Source organism: Brachyistius frenatus, unplaced genomic scaffold (genome assembly GCF_029030835.1).
Source record: "Brachyistius frenatus isolate BFR_SWC_R1_liver_20210118 unplaced genomic scaffold, ASM2903083v1 Contig_265, whole genome shotgun sequence".
Lineage (NCBI taxonomy): Eukaryota > Metazoa > Chordata > Actinopteri > Embiotocidae > Brachyistius > Brachyistius frenatus.
Genome location: NW_027210864.1, coordinates 435,566 through 452,213, shown reverse-complemented (window position 1 = coordinate 452,213; position 16,648 = coordinate 435,566). Strand labels below are relative to the sequence as shown.

General features: G+C 41.0%; 1 protein-coding gene across 1 annotated transcript in view; it reads right to left on the bottom strand.

Annotated features, from left to right (window-relative positions):
• Positions 1–16,104, bottom strand: part of LOC138634493 (alpha-2-macroglobulin-like) — a 31,031-nt gene extending 14,927 nt beyond the window's left edge. Inside the window, exons 1-18 of the mRNA XM_069721459.1 lie at positions 16,025–16,104; positions 15,192–15,372; positions 14,892–15,048; positions 13,901–13,953; positions 13,371–13,391; positions 12,236–12,401; positions 12,069–12,153; positions 11,858–11,975; positions 8,770–8,830; positions 8,565–8,674; positions 8,326–8,493; positions 7,841–8,044; positions 6,780–6,843; positions 6,361–6,506; positions 4,382–4,531; positions 2,693–2,767; positions 2,494–2,533; positions 2,210–2,315 (exon numbers count right to left, since the gene is read on the bottom strand). Coding sequence (XP_069577560.1) covers positions 2,210–2,315; positions 2,494–2,533; positions 2,693–2,767; positions 4,382–4,531; positions 6,361–6,506; positions 6,780–6,843; positions 7,841–8,044; positions 8,326–8,493; positions 8,565–8,674; positions 8,770–8,830; positions 11,858–11,975; positions 12,069–12,153; positions 12,236–12,401; positions 13,371–13,391; positions 13,901–13,953; positions 14,892–15,048; positions 15,192–15,372; positions 16,025–16,104 — 1,985 coding nt within the window. The remainder of the gene's footprint in view (positions 1–2,209; positions 2,316–2,493; positions 2,534–2,692; positions 2,768–4,381; positions 4,532–6,360; positions 6,507–6,779; positions 6,844–7,840; positions 8,045–8,325; positions 8,494–8,564; positions 8,675–8,769; positions 8,831–11,857; positions 11,976–12,068; positions 12,154–12,235; positions 12,402–13,370; positions 13,392–13,900; positions 13,954–14,891; positions 15,049–15,191; positions 15,373–16,024) is intronic.
• Positions 16,105–16,648: the final 544 nt, after the last annotated feature.

The window sequence follows — 16,648 nt, the reverse complement described above, 5'->3', positions numbered from 1 at the left end:
TTCTGTTATAATCTTTGTTTTACAGAACACACTTTATAGAAAGTTAGAAAAATGTTTTCTAACTTTAAGTCGGATCATTGAAGTGAGGCTCCAGTGAGCGAGGATGCATTGTTAATTGCAGGGATCTTGAACTCCTCTCCAGCACTTCTGGATGCGCCAGATTCATGCATGTGATTCATGTGCCTATTTTTATTTATTTATTTATTTATTTATTTTTTTATACACTTTATTAATCCCCGAGGGGAAATGTCTTCACTACAGCAGGGGGGCTCTCAGGGGGGAGATGCTGCAGCAGGCTGCCACGACCGCGGCGCCAGGTAACCTGACCTGAGGTGCATGTTTTTGGATGATGGGAGGAAGCCGGAGAACCCGGAGAGAACCCACGCAAGCACAGGGAGAACATGCAAACTCCGCACAGAAAGGCCCAGGACTGGATTCGAACCCGGAACCTTTTTTGCTGTGAGGTGACGGTGCTAACCACTGCACCACCATGCCGCGTGAATTGTATATTCACGTGATGTAGGCTATGTGTTAATTTTCATAAAGAACAGGGAAGTGAGATCCGATTGGTCGCTGGAGATAATGCAGGTGTGAACTGCTGTGACGGATGTTAACACCAGGTGTGTCCAGACTTGGGGCGCACTGTCTACCTGCCGTGTGCGTTAATTGTGTGTGTATCAACACCTGCTGCTTGTCAGCAGCCTGTCAGCTGCGGTGCTGCAGCTGCAGGTCCTACCATTGACTGGATGAGGTTCTCTTTGATAATGGCCATTAGAATGGCATTTTTGAGGTCTGACAAGAGATGAGTTGTAAACAGACACATGGTTTTTGTTTATCTTCGTACGGAGCGAGACACACAGACACTCACAGACACTCACAGACACACACAGACACACACAGACACACACTCGCAGAGACACACAGACACACAGAGACTCACAGAGACTCACAGCGACTCACAGACATACAGACACACACACACACACACACACACACACACACACACACACACACACACACACACACACACACACACACACACACACACACACACACACACACACACACACACACACACACTTACAGACTCACAGACACTCACAGACACTTACAGACACTCACAGAGACACTCAGTTACTCACAGACACTCAGAGACACAGACACTCACAGACACACACAGGCACTCACAGAGACTCACAGAGACTCACAGACACTTACAGACACACAGACACTCACAGAGACTCAGAGACTCACAGAGACTCACAGACACTTACAGACACTCACAGAGACACTCAGTTACTCACAGACACTCACAGAGACACTCAGTTACTCACAGACACTCACAGACACTCACAGAGACACACAGACACTCACAGACACTTACAGACACTTACAGACACTTACAGACACAGACACTCACACTGTGACAGAAGAGAGATACAGAGAGGGAGAGAGAACAGCGTAGACAACCCCGACCTTCACCTGGTAAAGTGTCTACATGGCATAATCAGAGTCTACACTGTTTTTTTTCTATGATTATACCATAACAATGTGATCAAAGATTGTTTCTCTGTATATTTTAGGTGGAAACTGTTCGCAGCACCGTCCAATCTAAGCATGAGCTGCAGCTGAGACACACGTGTCAGTAGGCAGTGTGGGTGCTCTGATCTGTTAATGTAGATGCCAAAATGAAATGACGCCATGCAGGCAGTGTGTTCCAGGCCGAGTCCTGCTGCAGGTTTGACAGTTTCCAGAGTTCAACTCGTCAGACACACAGTGCACAAACATTTACTCTAAATTTATCTTAAGTGTTGGAAAAAGAGTAATCAACTTTGACTGTAAATAGCTCAAATAAAAGTGGAAATTTGACCACTCATCATTTCGTCTTTGCATTATTGAAGCCAAAGGTATTTCATATTTGAAAGCCAGCCCTGCAATAAAAATAATTTGTTAAATACTTCAAACTTAAATCATTCTAATAATAAAATCAGGCTATGAAGTCAAATTCGTGTATGAAATCAGGCCGCTAAAAAAACATCCCAGGGGGCTTTTTGTTGCCAGTGTGTCCACAAATGTTTGTGGAATTGCTGAACCTGATGCAGGTCTGTCATGGTAGAAAGAAGCACACTCTGTTGATATTAAATGCCTTTTAGAATGAGTGTGTGAGCCTATAAATAACATCATATGAAAGCTTGAGAGAGAAGCTCACCCCGTTTCTACCAGGTCCCAAATCCAAGTCTCAGGGAAAAAAGAGCGGATTGTCTCTATCGGCTTCTCTATTGTGTTCGTCGTCAAGGATTTCGTCATAAGAAAAGCTGGAAAAACACAATGCACTTTAGCTCAAATTATCCTGATTAACAATGGACATGGTTCACTGGACTCAAAAAGTCTCACATTTCCGGGGGTGACTGGACTTTTTTTTCCAGCCATCGGTAGACATTTTTGTCCAGTCATCGATAGACATTTTTCTCCAGTCATCGGTAAACTTTTTACGCGGTAACAACCAATTTGTTGCCATCTTCAGCCCAAAGTTCTATATAAACGAGAAAAATATAAATTGTGACTGCAAAAGAAGGTGGACAGTAACATCAGTGATGCAGTTGATCATGCAGCAAAAGAATTTTGAAAACTGGTGCACGATAAACATGTTTTTAAATGAAAAAATAAATAAGTGGCTCTTTTCTTATCTCACATTAAAGAGAGTTTCAGGATCCTGAACTTCTCTTGGAACACCGGATAATTTCTTGACGGGCAGCACGTCAAATATCTGAAATGACAGATTCCAACATGCATTAATTATGAGTCTTAAGACATAAACTTAATTAAACATGCACATCAGAATGTCCTTTAAACAGTTCCATTATATGAACAATGAACGATGAAAATACAAAGTCTGCTAAAGAGATTAACTTTCTTTGGTGTGTGTGCTGCTGTCTGCAGGTGTGTTTATTGATAATACCAGTAGGATTCACCACAATTAGCACCAGGACAGTAAAACGATCTACAGTTTGATTCATGTTGTTTTCCATCTCTCTCTCTCTACGTTTTCTGTCAGTTCTGATCTTGAAGGCAAGGTGGCGCCGTGCTAGTGGCAGCCTGTTGCACTAGCTCCCGGTGTGTGCTTTCATTTTCAGACCTTTTCCCTTTTTTCTTTTTTTTCCTGTGTTGTATTTTTCTATATTGTATCTTTTTACCTGTATTTTTATTCTGGGATATTTATTGCTTTTACCCTGTATCTTTGCATGCTGCTGTAGCAGAAAAATGTGCCCCTTGTGTGATCAATAAAGTCTGTCTGTCTGTCTGTCTGTCTGTCTGTCTATCTAAAGGTATTATTGATTTACCTTATTATTGTTATAATTATTATTAGGTATTAAAACAAACACCTACACAAATAAAACAATATCTATGTACACAGGCCTTTATGTAGTGTCTCATAAGGTTGAGGCTCCACCTAGTGGTACGCAAAAACCTTCCTGAAGGGCCGAACACTTGCAATCCATACAAATGTCTTTTCATTCCTTTTTAAAACAGATAACTGCTTTTACATACACACATCACAATAACGTGACATAAAAGTAAATTGTTAATCATGGAAATACTTTAGAAAATAAACATAGGACAAATATTTGCCTGTAGGAGGGAGATTCACAAAGTTCAGAGAGTGTTCCTGTTGTGCAGCACAGTGATGTGCACAGAGCAGGGAGAAGATCTAAATATTGGAAGTAAGTATTCCATGTCACGTCACTTGATCAACATCAGCAACTAAGTGACATTCACTTTCGTGACTGCTGGTATGTGCGCTTGTCACCATGGAGTCGAGCAGAGGCCGCACTTGAAATTTCAAGTCAAACTCCTGGAATTGGAAACAAAGATCTACAACAATGAATCAATGAGCCTGGCGAGGTGTTTTGGGAGGTTTTCGCATTTCGAAAGGGGCAGAACATCTCTGTGTAAGAACGAAGAGGATGCGTCAGGTCAGGAGAGCAACCACGTGGGTTTCCTTTGACATTCGTAAGGTTGTGCACCATGAATCCATCCCCCAGCGTCAGACTGTCAACGCTGAGTATTACTGTGATGTTTGGAGGCGCCTGAGGGAAAAGATTCCCTGCAGATTATCTCAGCTGTGGCACGGGGATTAATAAAGTGTATAAAATCAAATAAAAAAAAATAAAAAAAATCAATGGCACCTCATGGGTTAAAATAAACATCAGAAAAAGATCATAGAAAAACACAAGTGTGTTTTCTGATTTGACTTTTAGAATATGACTTTGGACCTGACCTAACCTGACTTGGCTCATTTTTTGACCAAACTTCTTGTATCTTAGCGAGTTTGTCATCTTGTTATTATTATTGCCTGCTTTCTGATATTTCCTGCAGTTACCTTGTCTGCAATCAGAGTATTCTGCGGTTCCTTGATGAGGACACTCTGGTCCACAATGTTCACGCCACACAGAGAGTTCGGCTGGGCCGTCAGCTTCATGGTGGTGTCCTCTCCTGGGACGACTAAGGACGGTGAGAACTCCAGCCCCACCTGACACACACACACACACACACACACACACACACACACACACACACACACACACACACACACACACACACACACACACACACACACACACACACACACACACACACACACACACACACACACAGCGGTAAACTTATGACACTGTAGTTAGTCATCTGACGACATCCCATTTCATCTCAGCAGTCTGTTCATCAAAGTAATCGCATGCATAAGTTCAAATGTTCACGCTAAAAGGTTGTAGGTAGCTAAAACCCCTATTTTTGGATTATAGTTAATCATGTTAAAAAATACAAACAGAGTGATCCAAAACATCTGAGATGACAGTAATGCGCATGTGTTGCAGGGTGAAGCAATAACTTATATTTGCATTTGTCTTGTCATGATGGATCTTGATCAGTAGCCTGGCATTGCTCCACTGAGGATTGTTTCCAGTCGTTGCATCCAAATGGGCGGTGACCTCCAGGTAATGTTGAAACTATTGGAGCAGCCTTCAACCAATCAGCATTGACCACCATATACCATATGTTGTGCACCAAAACTCGACCACCACCACCACCACCACCACCATTGTTGGAACGTGAGCGTCATCACACTGTGCCACCTGCTGATTGGTCCGCCCTTCAGAGAGACTGGGCAAACCGTGATGAACACAGGCTTTTCAGACGATAATCACAGAGAAGACTGACACAGTGAGTGACAGTTGGGCAGACAACGGCTTCATGAGCAGAGGGCGCACATCAAACTTTGTGTCAAAACTCAAGAAATCGGCAACGGAGATTCCTGAAATGCTTCATAAAGCAATAAACTGGGTGAAGTGTTTTCAGTGACATTCACGTTTCAAGATAAGAGACATAAACAGAACATTACTGTCCACAACAGAAGAAGGCAGATCAGATCAGGAGGGCGACTGGGTGTTGTTGTTTTTTTTACATTTTGACATCCCCGGGGTCGGACTGTCAAGTTCTACGTTTGACGTTCTGAAGCGTCAGTGGGAAAACATGCGGTAGAAACGACCTGAATTGTGACGGGATGCCACTTTGGTCCTCCAACATGACAACATGGCTGCTCACAGCACATTGAAAATGAGCATGTTTCAACCAGAGGGCAACCAGCAGTGACGTCGCCCGTGGGTTTGTGAACGGTGGATCTGACTGATCTGATTGGAAACCAGGCGATACTACAACCCGCCCACTGAAAGGCGTAACCTGACTGCTCCACAGGCCTGTCAATCAAACAGACACACCTCCAAAAACACAGCTTTTTGAAATGTATTTAATAATAATTGACAGGATTATTTTCAGATGGACGGCCAGAAAATTAATAAGAAGCAGCGACTTTGGCGAACAACACTGAGATAACTCGTGGAGAAATTTTATTGACTGAGAATTTGATGAGACTAGTTGAATGGAAGTCTATGGAGCCGGAGGCTTTTTGGAACCAACCTCTAGTGGCACTCGGTGGAATTGCAGCTTAACTTAGTTCCGCATCTTTCATAGCCGGAAGCTACGTCCACTTTTATATACAGTCTGTGGTTTCAACACAATCACTGCTCCACACCCACTCTACTCATCAGATTTGTCTCCCTGTGACTTCTTTCTGTTCTCCAAAAATGTAAGACAAAATTTGATGTAAACTCTCAAGTTTCAGGTCTGTGGTGAAGTTGTAAATGTGCTCGACCAGTGATCATAAAAATGTGTGTTTGATCAAAGTGCTGTCACTTGAAATGCTTACACACAAAGTTTATTGCCTTCCTCCTGCTCTATGAGCATCGCTGCGCTGTGCTCTGAACTTTCGAACGACCCTCGTATCGTACATCTTCTCACACTGACCTGGTGACTGAAGCATTTCTCAGTGGTGAAGTCGGCGCTGTGGGAGATCATGTTCTCATTGGGGAGGATGGCGTAAGCCACGACCTGGACTTCTGGTGCCATCTCCGGAGACACCCTCAACTGAAAGGAGACCTCGCCCTTTTTCACTGAAACAGCAAAGCAAACAAACAATAAGGCAGCATCTAAAGTGCCTTTGGCTGGACACACGTGAGATGAAAAATGACTTTTAATTTGACTACATTGTTGTTAAATGCTGAAGTAAGTTGACATTTTGTATCTTTTAACAGACTGAAATTCAGTGTAAAAATTTAGATGTCAAAACTTTCTTGTCCCGAATTCCAAAGACTTCTCAGTCTTTCTTTATTATCTAAAACAACACAAGCTACAGCTAAACTCATTAACGAAGCTAGTTAACGCACCTTCTTGATTCGCCACATCTACCGTTTTGAATCCGTGGAAGATGATGGTTCCTCTGGACAAGACCTGCAGAGGTAAAGATAGAAATAATTCAAACAATCTGCCTATCAACCCTGTTCAGCTAAAACACAGATTTTAGCTGTTGCAGCTGTTGTGATCCAGTGAATAATTCATGATCATAGGTCCCTGTAACCAAAATGCATTTGAGCTACAATAGTGGCTCTGATTAATTTATTGATTATTTATTTTATTTATTTCACCAAACTCTGTTATCTCCACAAATTCAACGAGATAAATAGTTTACCACCATGGAAGAGACTCTGTTTACTACCTTGTTCAGCACATAAATGTATTGTTGGCATGCTAAGGACAGCCTGACCTATAATGAGGTTATTCACTGAATATCAACATATTGACCCGAAACATGCTTATTAAACACTTGTTACCAAGATATGTAATGCTTTCAGGGTATTTCAAGGTTTAAAACTAAACTATTTAAAGTCCAAAATGACTTTAGTGCATTGAAACAGTAAACTTTGCTGAGAATGTAATAATTAAAAATAAGTACACACACACACACACACACACACACACACACACACACACACACACACACACACACACACACACACACACACACACAATATAATACTTAGTATTGGACATAATGATACAGATATCTCTGTTAGGCCAATATCGGCCACTAATGCTAACATTTGCTAATTAGCACTAAACACTGCTGAGGTTAGTTTTACAGGTATTTGGTTCAATATTCAATATCGGACTAATAAAATGTCAGATTTAGTAATGGTGCTGGAAAAGTTCAAGTTCATCGAAGTGATTATATTTCATCCTGAGGGGGACATATGAGTGTGTGTGTGTCTGATTTCATGGCAGTCCATTTAAACAGTTGAGACACTTAAAAGAGAAAATGTCAACCTCATGATGGTGCTAGAGGTAAACAATCATCAAAGTCACGAGAATTCATCCCTTTTGATACGTCAGTCAGCACAGATTGCTGCCGGCTGCCTGACTAAAAGCAGGCGACTTCACCACCACTCACCAAATACATGACGTCCATCGAGCCCCGCCTGTCTCCAATAATGATGTACTGAATGAAGATGGTCTCCTCTGTGTCACAGCGAAGTCGCTCTACCCTCCTCTTCAGCATCAAATAACTGCCCGATTTTTCCCGAGACGACAAGAACAAGTTGTGTTCTGTAGCCTTATAGCGTAATAGGGTTGACCCGTCTTTCACTTCCTGAGCCTGGATCATAGAGATGAATCACTGTTAAGAAACTCCATCTTATTCATTATTATTGCATCACGTCTGTTTTCTATTCAGCGGCGAAGGGAAACATTTTGGAAATGACATTATAAGCACTATCAAGTGTATTCTCAGGGCTGCAAACAAATCCAACAAACAAGCACAGAAAACCTATTCTGCATTTCGACCAATCAGAGGGCAGATATTCTACAGTGCAAGTGACAAATGAAAAAGCACGCATCTTCTTGCGACCGCCAGAGATAACCTTAAGAATATCTTACTCTGAGTCTGACGTCCCCATGAAAGTTTGACGTGCTGAGAGAGAACGCTGCGACGCCGTCTCGGTCAGTTGTGATGGTGTGTGACAGATCTGTTTCCCGCTGTTGCTCGACTAACAGTTGGATCTCCATGTCATGGATCGGTGTGTTGTTGTAGTGAACTGCTTTCACCTGTTGGAGGCACAAAGTTGTATCATACAGAACACACACGGGTTCAGTCATCCTGTGTAAAAGTCACGTACTTTTCCTTCCACGTTGGATCCTGGGTTATAAATCTCCGGTGTCTCAATAAAGGACAACTTTCCAACAAAATGTGAAATCTTTACAGCTTTCTTTTGTGAGCGTGAAATGCCTGCAAGAAAAGCTTCCATATTACAACAATGTGTGGGTTCAAAAAAAGTGGTTTAGTCATTTTGAAAATATAATGGATAGTAATCTACGACTTGCCTGTTCCATGCTCTTTCACTTTGGCCCTGAGGAGAAGTTGATCTTCATGCTCGGGAATACCCTGGAGTTAAACAAAGAGTTGGCTTTTGGGAGTTTAATTTCTAAGTAGACTACAGCTTGTGTTCAGAGAGACTCTTTGGCAGAGTAATATTTCAGTGTTCATTCGCTGAGTGTTGAGGAGCATGATTCAACACCACTCCCGGTGTTTACTGTGCAGCTTTTTTGCCATATTAGCATTTCCCAGCATGCCTTAGTTATGTCTTTGTAACTTTTGAGAATAAACAACCAAATAAAATCTAAGTGATGGGCAGAAATTATGATATTATATTAATTATGATAATTATAATGATAAATAAAATGGGGCTATCATTCAAAACCATAAGTGTACAAGGTAGGAACGTAACGTATATACTAATCAGTCGCATTAATACATTGGTTAGTTTGTAACTTATTACACAAAGTATTAATGCAGCATTACATGTTGCACACTACATATAATCACACTGCATATATTTGTTCAATATGAATTTGTGATGAATATGTTATCATGTAGTCAGTATTACCTAAAACCTTTTTAATGTGATGAAATTTTAACTCCATGAATGTCAAATAATTCACACTTTTAAGTGTTGACTGTCAACATTATGAAAAACTTCACATTCAAACAACTCAAGGTTAAAGTAAAATTGTACTCTTCGTGGGAGTCGAGTTTTAACTTAAGTTCAGGTTCAACTTCAAGAAAAGTGTTAAAAGATTAACTTGTAAAGAGTTACTTTCACTCTGCTCTCCTAGTGAATTTGATGGTCTCACAAGCACAAGCAAATACAGTTGATTTGAACTCACCTGTTCTATCCAAGGATTTGAATTTGCTGTTCGGTAATTCAGTTTTATGAACGTGGACATCTCGAAGGTAAAAGTGGCACAGCCATTGTTGTTCGTCTGGAAAGTAGAGGAGAAATGAATGACATGACATGATTGTGAGCGGGCGTCCTATGAAGTTATTACCATGTTTTACCATGTATGTAACCCAAACATGCTACAAACTAATACTGTAAATTGGAATTTTAAATTCAAGTAACAGCTGTTTTATGCTGTTCTTTTACAAATAAAAGAAAATAAACTGGGGAAACAACTCAAATACTTCATGCACTTTTAAAAATATTTGCAAAGGCAAGGGGAATTCCATCTGTTTTACATCAGTGTGTTTTCAGGTGTTGGTGGAGAGCTGCTGCGTATTAAGGGAGCTTTTAGCAGTCTTTAACAATAAAGAAACCCATTGTTTTAGTTGTGGAGTTTCTTCTGTCTGAATCTGCACCGAGAAGCTGTTTAAATACTGTAGGGTGAAGGAGTCATTCTTTCCTCCTCTCGCTGTCTGGTGACACACCTGGGTGGTGTCTTCTTATATGCTTCATCAGAATGGAAGTATTGCCACTAGCTTAAGCAACATGTACTGCACAGTGCTCGCACAAAGTCTCCGTTTTATCCACCCCTTTTTTTCCGTATTCATCATAAGAAACACTGAACCTGTAATGCTCCCATACAGAAGGCTGAAACGATGGGGACTCTAACTGCACATTGTCATATCCACTTATCATTTCCAAGACTGACCGACAGCTACTCTCCACACTTCATCCGTACCAACTGAGAAGTTGCACAGTTTTATTTTTTTTTAAATCCTGGCTGCATCATTGCCTATTTCACATGGACCGAACCATACAGATATGGCCTGGACTGTGACCGGACAACCCAACGGGACGGACTTTTTACTTGGACCGTTCAACCCCCACTGTGTATGTGAAAAGCCCTTTTGTAGCGCCAGGCGAAGTTGCATAAAGTCTGATAAATGTCCTCAAGGTCTGTCATTTGAGTCCGTGTTGGTTGGGGTTGAAGACGACAAATTTAACAATAAAAATATCTGGGGGTGTGGTGTCAGAAACATGAGCTCCCATACAGAATACTTCTATAGTGATTCATGTTCCGGCTTAAAGCTTCACTAGCCACGACTAGCACAACACACCAGATGTGAGTTTAAACTGAGGCACCCGTTTTTGACAACGAAGCAGAACGCTTGACATAAAAACATTCACATCTCTGGATCTGCTGCACTGATTTTGATGCAGGTTTGCTGTCCATGAACCAGACAATGTTATCAGAGTGCATTGTTTAATCTGTAGAGAACCTTTTCAATAACTTTCAAGTACTGATCTATGGGATGGAACCATGGGTGATGTTTTAGGCAGAGACACAATAGTCCTTTTTAAAACGAGGCAGGCAGGAGCAGATGCATGCCGGTTCCATTTCGGACATCGGGGGATGAAGTCGCGAGATTAAGGCAGCTGCAATTTTGGAGCCAGGCAGCTGCAGTTGCTCTCCACTGACTGTGCGGCCTCAAAGCATGATGGGAAACATCTGGCTCTTAGCTGATTGGTTCAGATGTTGCCGCAACAACACTTGCATTTTTTCCTCTGTATTTTACTATTTGTTTATTTTTGAAGTCTATTTTCTCTCATTTTACAGGGACAGGTTGCTTGGCTGATTTATTTACAGGTGCAAACTGATAGGCTGCAGATTTACATGAGAATTCATGTAAACTGGAGGTTGATCCATAAACACAGATCTCAGATCACCAGTTTAATATTGTAATAAGCTCCTCTGTCATAATTAAAACAATTAGAGACTGCATACAAACGGATATCCGAGTTTGAGAACATTTTATTAGATCGATATCAGCTCCAAAAGAGTTTTTCTCTGACTCCCTGTTCTGGTTCAGACTGCTGAAAACTGTCTGACTATCTGCCCCCGACTGCTGCTGCCTGCCCGCTTTCCAGGGGGAGTTAATCTCGAACGACCCTATTGGGTGAAATCAGTGGGCCTCCCGTTCTCTCTGCATGATACACGTTTTCATTTTTCCATCTAAAGGAGTCCAAGCGGGGAGGAGGCTGGGCTAGACTGATAGATCAACAACAACTATCACAACACTGCTGACTTTTGACTAAACATCTCCAAGTATACATCCACATGAGCCCATGTTAGGGCTGGGTGGGATTGATGACGATCCAGAGATAACACTTGTTAGATGGTCCAGTACCTGCACTGTCTTGATTTTGCACCTGGATGAACTGTTCCTGGATGAACTGGATGCACTATGTCCAACTCGGCAAATCTCCAGTTCAGCGCTGCCGAGAACAGGCTGTCTGTACGTATAACTGAGAGGAAAACGAAAGAAACGGGTTTGGTAAAATGAAGTTTTCAACTCCTACAAGTGTCACGTGCATAAAAATATAAAATGCACTACTTACTTTGCACATACGTTGGCTATTATTTCATCCAGTTCAATACTTATTTCATCAAATGCATCTATTTTGACATCAAACTTTGGCAAAACTGTGGAGAAAATGTGGTTGTTAGTCTTCTTCAGTTATTTAAAAATAAAAACCACTAACAGTAACAGAGGAACACAACTCACCATATTTCTCCACTTTAAAGCTGTGTAGTGTTTTCTTCCCATCGATGCTCACAATAACCGAGTATGTTCCTTCGTGGGCCTCAGAGTTCAAAGGGTAAGAGAGCTGCAGGATTTTACTGCTGGATGTTTCGTTCAGCCACTGTCCAATCCAGTTGTTCTTTGCATCCTGTTAGATCAAATAAACAGGAAGAACAATGGGGGACTTTGGAGACACAAACAGACTGAAAACATATTAAAGTCATGGTAAATTCATCCTGTTTAAGCATTTATAATCAGTCTGCAGTTGTTTATCTCACTCTGCAATGGAGTTGCAAGCAGATGGGAGAACTGCAAGAAGAAGCCTTTAACATGTCACCTTTTAAAGGGTTAGTTAGGGTTAACGTTGGTACCAAACTGTTGCCTAGTTACACATCCACCAGCTACTAAGAAGCATCAGCATTTATTTGGAATCATGTTTTGACCCATTGACACTGTGGTTTTCACTCCATGAATATGTGTCTGTTCACCCTCCATTGGGAATCTTTTGCAGTTGTTTTAATTCTACTGGGCGTAAACCTTCAGGTAATTTGAACCAATCAGGATGCGCCAAAACACTCTGTCACCGCTGCAACAACAAAAAAAAAACACTTTGGTAGTGGGGTTTTTTTCTGAGTACAGCATATTTTTTGGATCGTTTTAATGAACGCCAGCAGCTTGACGAGGTGCTGAGTGTTTATTCTGCACTGAATGTGATTTTTTTTTTCTGGTTGGCGAGAGTTGAAAAATATATTAATGCTGTGCACCAGCCGTCCAATCACAGTGAAGGAGGGGCGGTACAGACGCAGTTAACAACCGACACTGGTCGCTGATTGGTCCGCCCTTCAGAGTGGTTGTGCAAGCACTATTACAAGCTGAATTTCCAGACTGTTATCACAGCAAAGAAAACTGAAGCTGTTGGCGCAGCCAGGCTTGTTTTTTCCGCCTGGTGAACACTGAATTTTATGTTTCTTTCAGGATCTGACAAAAGATGGACTGACAGGCCGAAAAGGAGAGCGGCAGTCATCAGATGGCCAGAAACACAAATAATCTTAGCAATGATAACCTGCCAGACTTCAGCAGATTTAACACATTAGAGACATTAGGGTATAAGTCTTACCTCAATTGCAATGATGTTGTACTGGAAGAGGGAAAAAAAATAAAGAGATTTGTTGTGAGTTGTTATAAGTGGCCCAAATGTTCACACATGAACAAAACTGGTTTGCGAACAACCTTTCACAAACATTTGATTATAAAAATTAAGAGTCCTCTGACTCGTGTGGGTGTAAATGTGCTTCAATCCGGCCGTATGATGACCTGCAAGACTTTCTTTCTGTTTCTTTTGTGTGTGTGTTTTAAAAAAAACACACACACAAAAGAAACAATGTCACCGGTCAGAAGATGCATTGCATCATTCACACAAATATTTGAGGACCTTCAACTCATCACAGGCAGGTTTACGAGAAGGGGTTGGGATTGTACTACAGACCTTCAAGCGTAAACAGGGCGAGCTCTGACTCATTTATACAGACTGACAGGAGACATAGTTCAACTGCACCAGCTGATGTGTACACGGGCTCACTAACTGCGAGTTTTTATTTGTTTTATTTTGTATGGGGTCTGGAAGAAGACGGAGGTTCAGACACTCACCAGCTGATGAGCAGGTCTCAACTTGGAGTCCAGTGTAACGACTCTGAAATGCACTGGCAGAAAAACGATGTTACATGAAGCATTCATGGAAATGTAAAGCAATGCTACGCATCCAAACAGGTAACGTAGCCCCACGACTAATTTACACCAAGTGAGGTTTGACACTGATATCAAACTTTCAAAACTTTTGGGAGGTAAAAACAAAAGTTATATGGTTGAATTTATGAAAACTCAATCAGCATTTGCAAAAAATGTTGTTCAGTAAAGCACAAATTTAACAAAGGACTGTAGCTACATTCCCTCATGGGCACTGCAGAATTAAACACGTTTTGAATTATCTCATGTTGGAATATTGCTATATTTATTTCTTTGAAATAAAATAGCTTGATTTATTACCTTGATTTTTTACCTTCATGACTTGCTGGAGGTGTGCTGGTTCACACTAACTACATTAAGAGCTGACCATCTACAGCTGTGCATCTCAAAGTACATTGGAATATTTAACCCGTTACGTTCTCAAAGCAAAACAACATATCCATTAGGTTTTTGTGTTGCCCTACTTTTAGCCAGCAATAACAATATTATATTTCCTGTCACTGCCTCAAAACAAAAGCCAGACCACAGAGCCTTCTGTCAATTAGATCACATTATGAGCAGTAATGCATGCATCATTTTAGTGTAACTGTCTTGTGCACGTGCAGGTAATTTGAATCCTGTGTGGGAAAGGCAGTAACAATGAGAGGGAGTGCACACTATATAGAGACAATTAGAGTAAATACTGTTTGATATAATTGTATATAATTTAATATAATTGTAAATAATGAGTATTGCAAAAAGAATATGACCATTGACAGTAGAATATATGTAATAACTGATCTCTCTGGTGTCACTACTGAAGCAATATAAGCACACCACTAATTCAACAATAAATGTTAGTAAATAAAATAATGATCAAGGGTTTGTTCCCTGTCTTCCTCGTTCCAATAGTTACCCGTTTGTCCGGGGAGGTAGATCGGTTTATCTGTCTGGATGAATGCCATCGGTCGATACACTCGGATCATGACTTTTCTGACTTCTTTTGAGTAAAACGTGTCGCCTCGTACCTCCACCTCAATCTTCTGCACCTCCTCATCCTGTACTAAAGGAACCTGTGACACAAAAATATTTTAGACATCAGCCAAAGGAGCTACTTATTGGTTCTTTTCAGTGTACATTCATCTACAATCTATTTTGTATCTGTTATAAATTAGTCAAATACAAATGAGTTGTTGTGTTTGTCTGGACAGCGGACCTGAAATTCAGTGCAGGTATGAAACTGTGTGTCAGATGTCTCCTGCAGAAGAATTGTTTTTTTATTTTTGGACACCAGAGAGACAGTCATGACCAGAGCCCTGTTGGTCTGCAGGAGACTCGTACAGAATTTGGTCTGAGCTCCGGCTTCGAGGACGGCAGGTATTGTCACCATATACAACCTGCAGACACAGAAACACAGACACTACTGCTTTCAAAACAACCTCCTCAAATGCACACAACCAGTGTATTCTTTCCCTCAGTGCCCTGCGGTCCACTGTGTGCTGTGTTTCCTTGCCAAGTTAGAGTTTATCCCTGTTCACCCTTAACCCTTGTGTTGTCCTTGGGTCAAAATGACCCGCAGCTGTGTTCAACCAAGTTCTATTTTATTTTCATATTTTTTGGGACCATTGGTGACAAGGAGGCTGTGAGGGTTTCTTTAAAGAATGATGACCAATGATCCCAAAAAATATAAAAATATAGAAATAAAATAGAACTTGGTTGAACACAGCTGCGGGTCATTTTGACCCGAGGACAACAGGAGGGTTAAAAGCTTGCGTTGATTTTCTGACACAATTACAACTGCCTGAGCACTTTGGATGAAGCCACACATTAAAATCAAACAGCTTGCGCCCTTTTTGGAGCGTCATTTATGCAATTTTACAATTATAGATTTCAGAAAAATGTGCTTTCTTGAATTTCCTTAATATTTTTCAATGTACATTGGATATATTTCATGTTTATACTGTCTTAACTAGCACACATCATAAAAATGACTACATGAAAGCTACGTGCTGTTGTTGAATTTCTTTTAGACAGTACAGGTAAACTTACGGTTTTGCCAACAGTCGTCCAACAAGCATCCAGATGAGGCAGAAGACCAGCGTCCATGTTTGACTCCCTGACAGACCCATGACTGACTGAGATGAGCCTCAGAGGCAGCAGTGTCTTTTTACCTTTGCTTTCAGATCCACCTCATTTGACCCAGTATACTTGAAGGCAGATCATCTGTATGTACTTCATCTGTCAATCATTGATAGACAGCTGTCTGTAACTACACCAGCTTTGATAATATATAATCCTTCTGAATATATATATATACAGTGGGTACGGAAAGTATTCAGACCCCTTTAAATTTTTCACTCTTTGTTTCATTGCAGCCATTTGCCAAAATCAAAAAAGTTCATTTTATTTCTCATTAATGTACACTCAGCACCCCATGTTGACAGAAAAAAACAGAAATGTAGAAATTTGTGCAAATTTATTAAAAAAGAAAAACTGAAATATCACATGGTCATAAGTATTCAGACCCTTTGCTCAGTATTGAGTAGAAGCACCCTTTTGAGCTCGTACAGCCATGAGTCTTCTTGGGAATGATGCAACAAGCTTTTCACACCTGGATTTGGGGATCCTCTGCCATTCTTCCTTGCAGATCCTCTCCAGTTCCGTCAGGTTGGA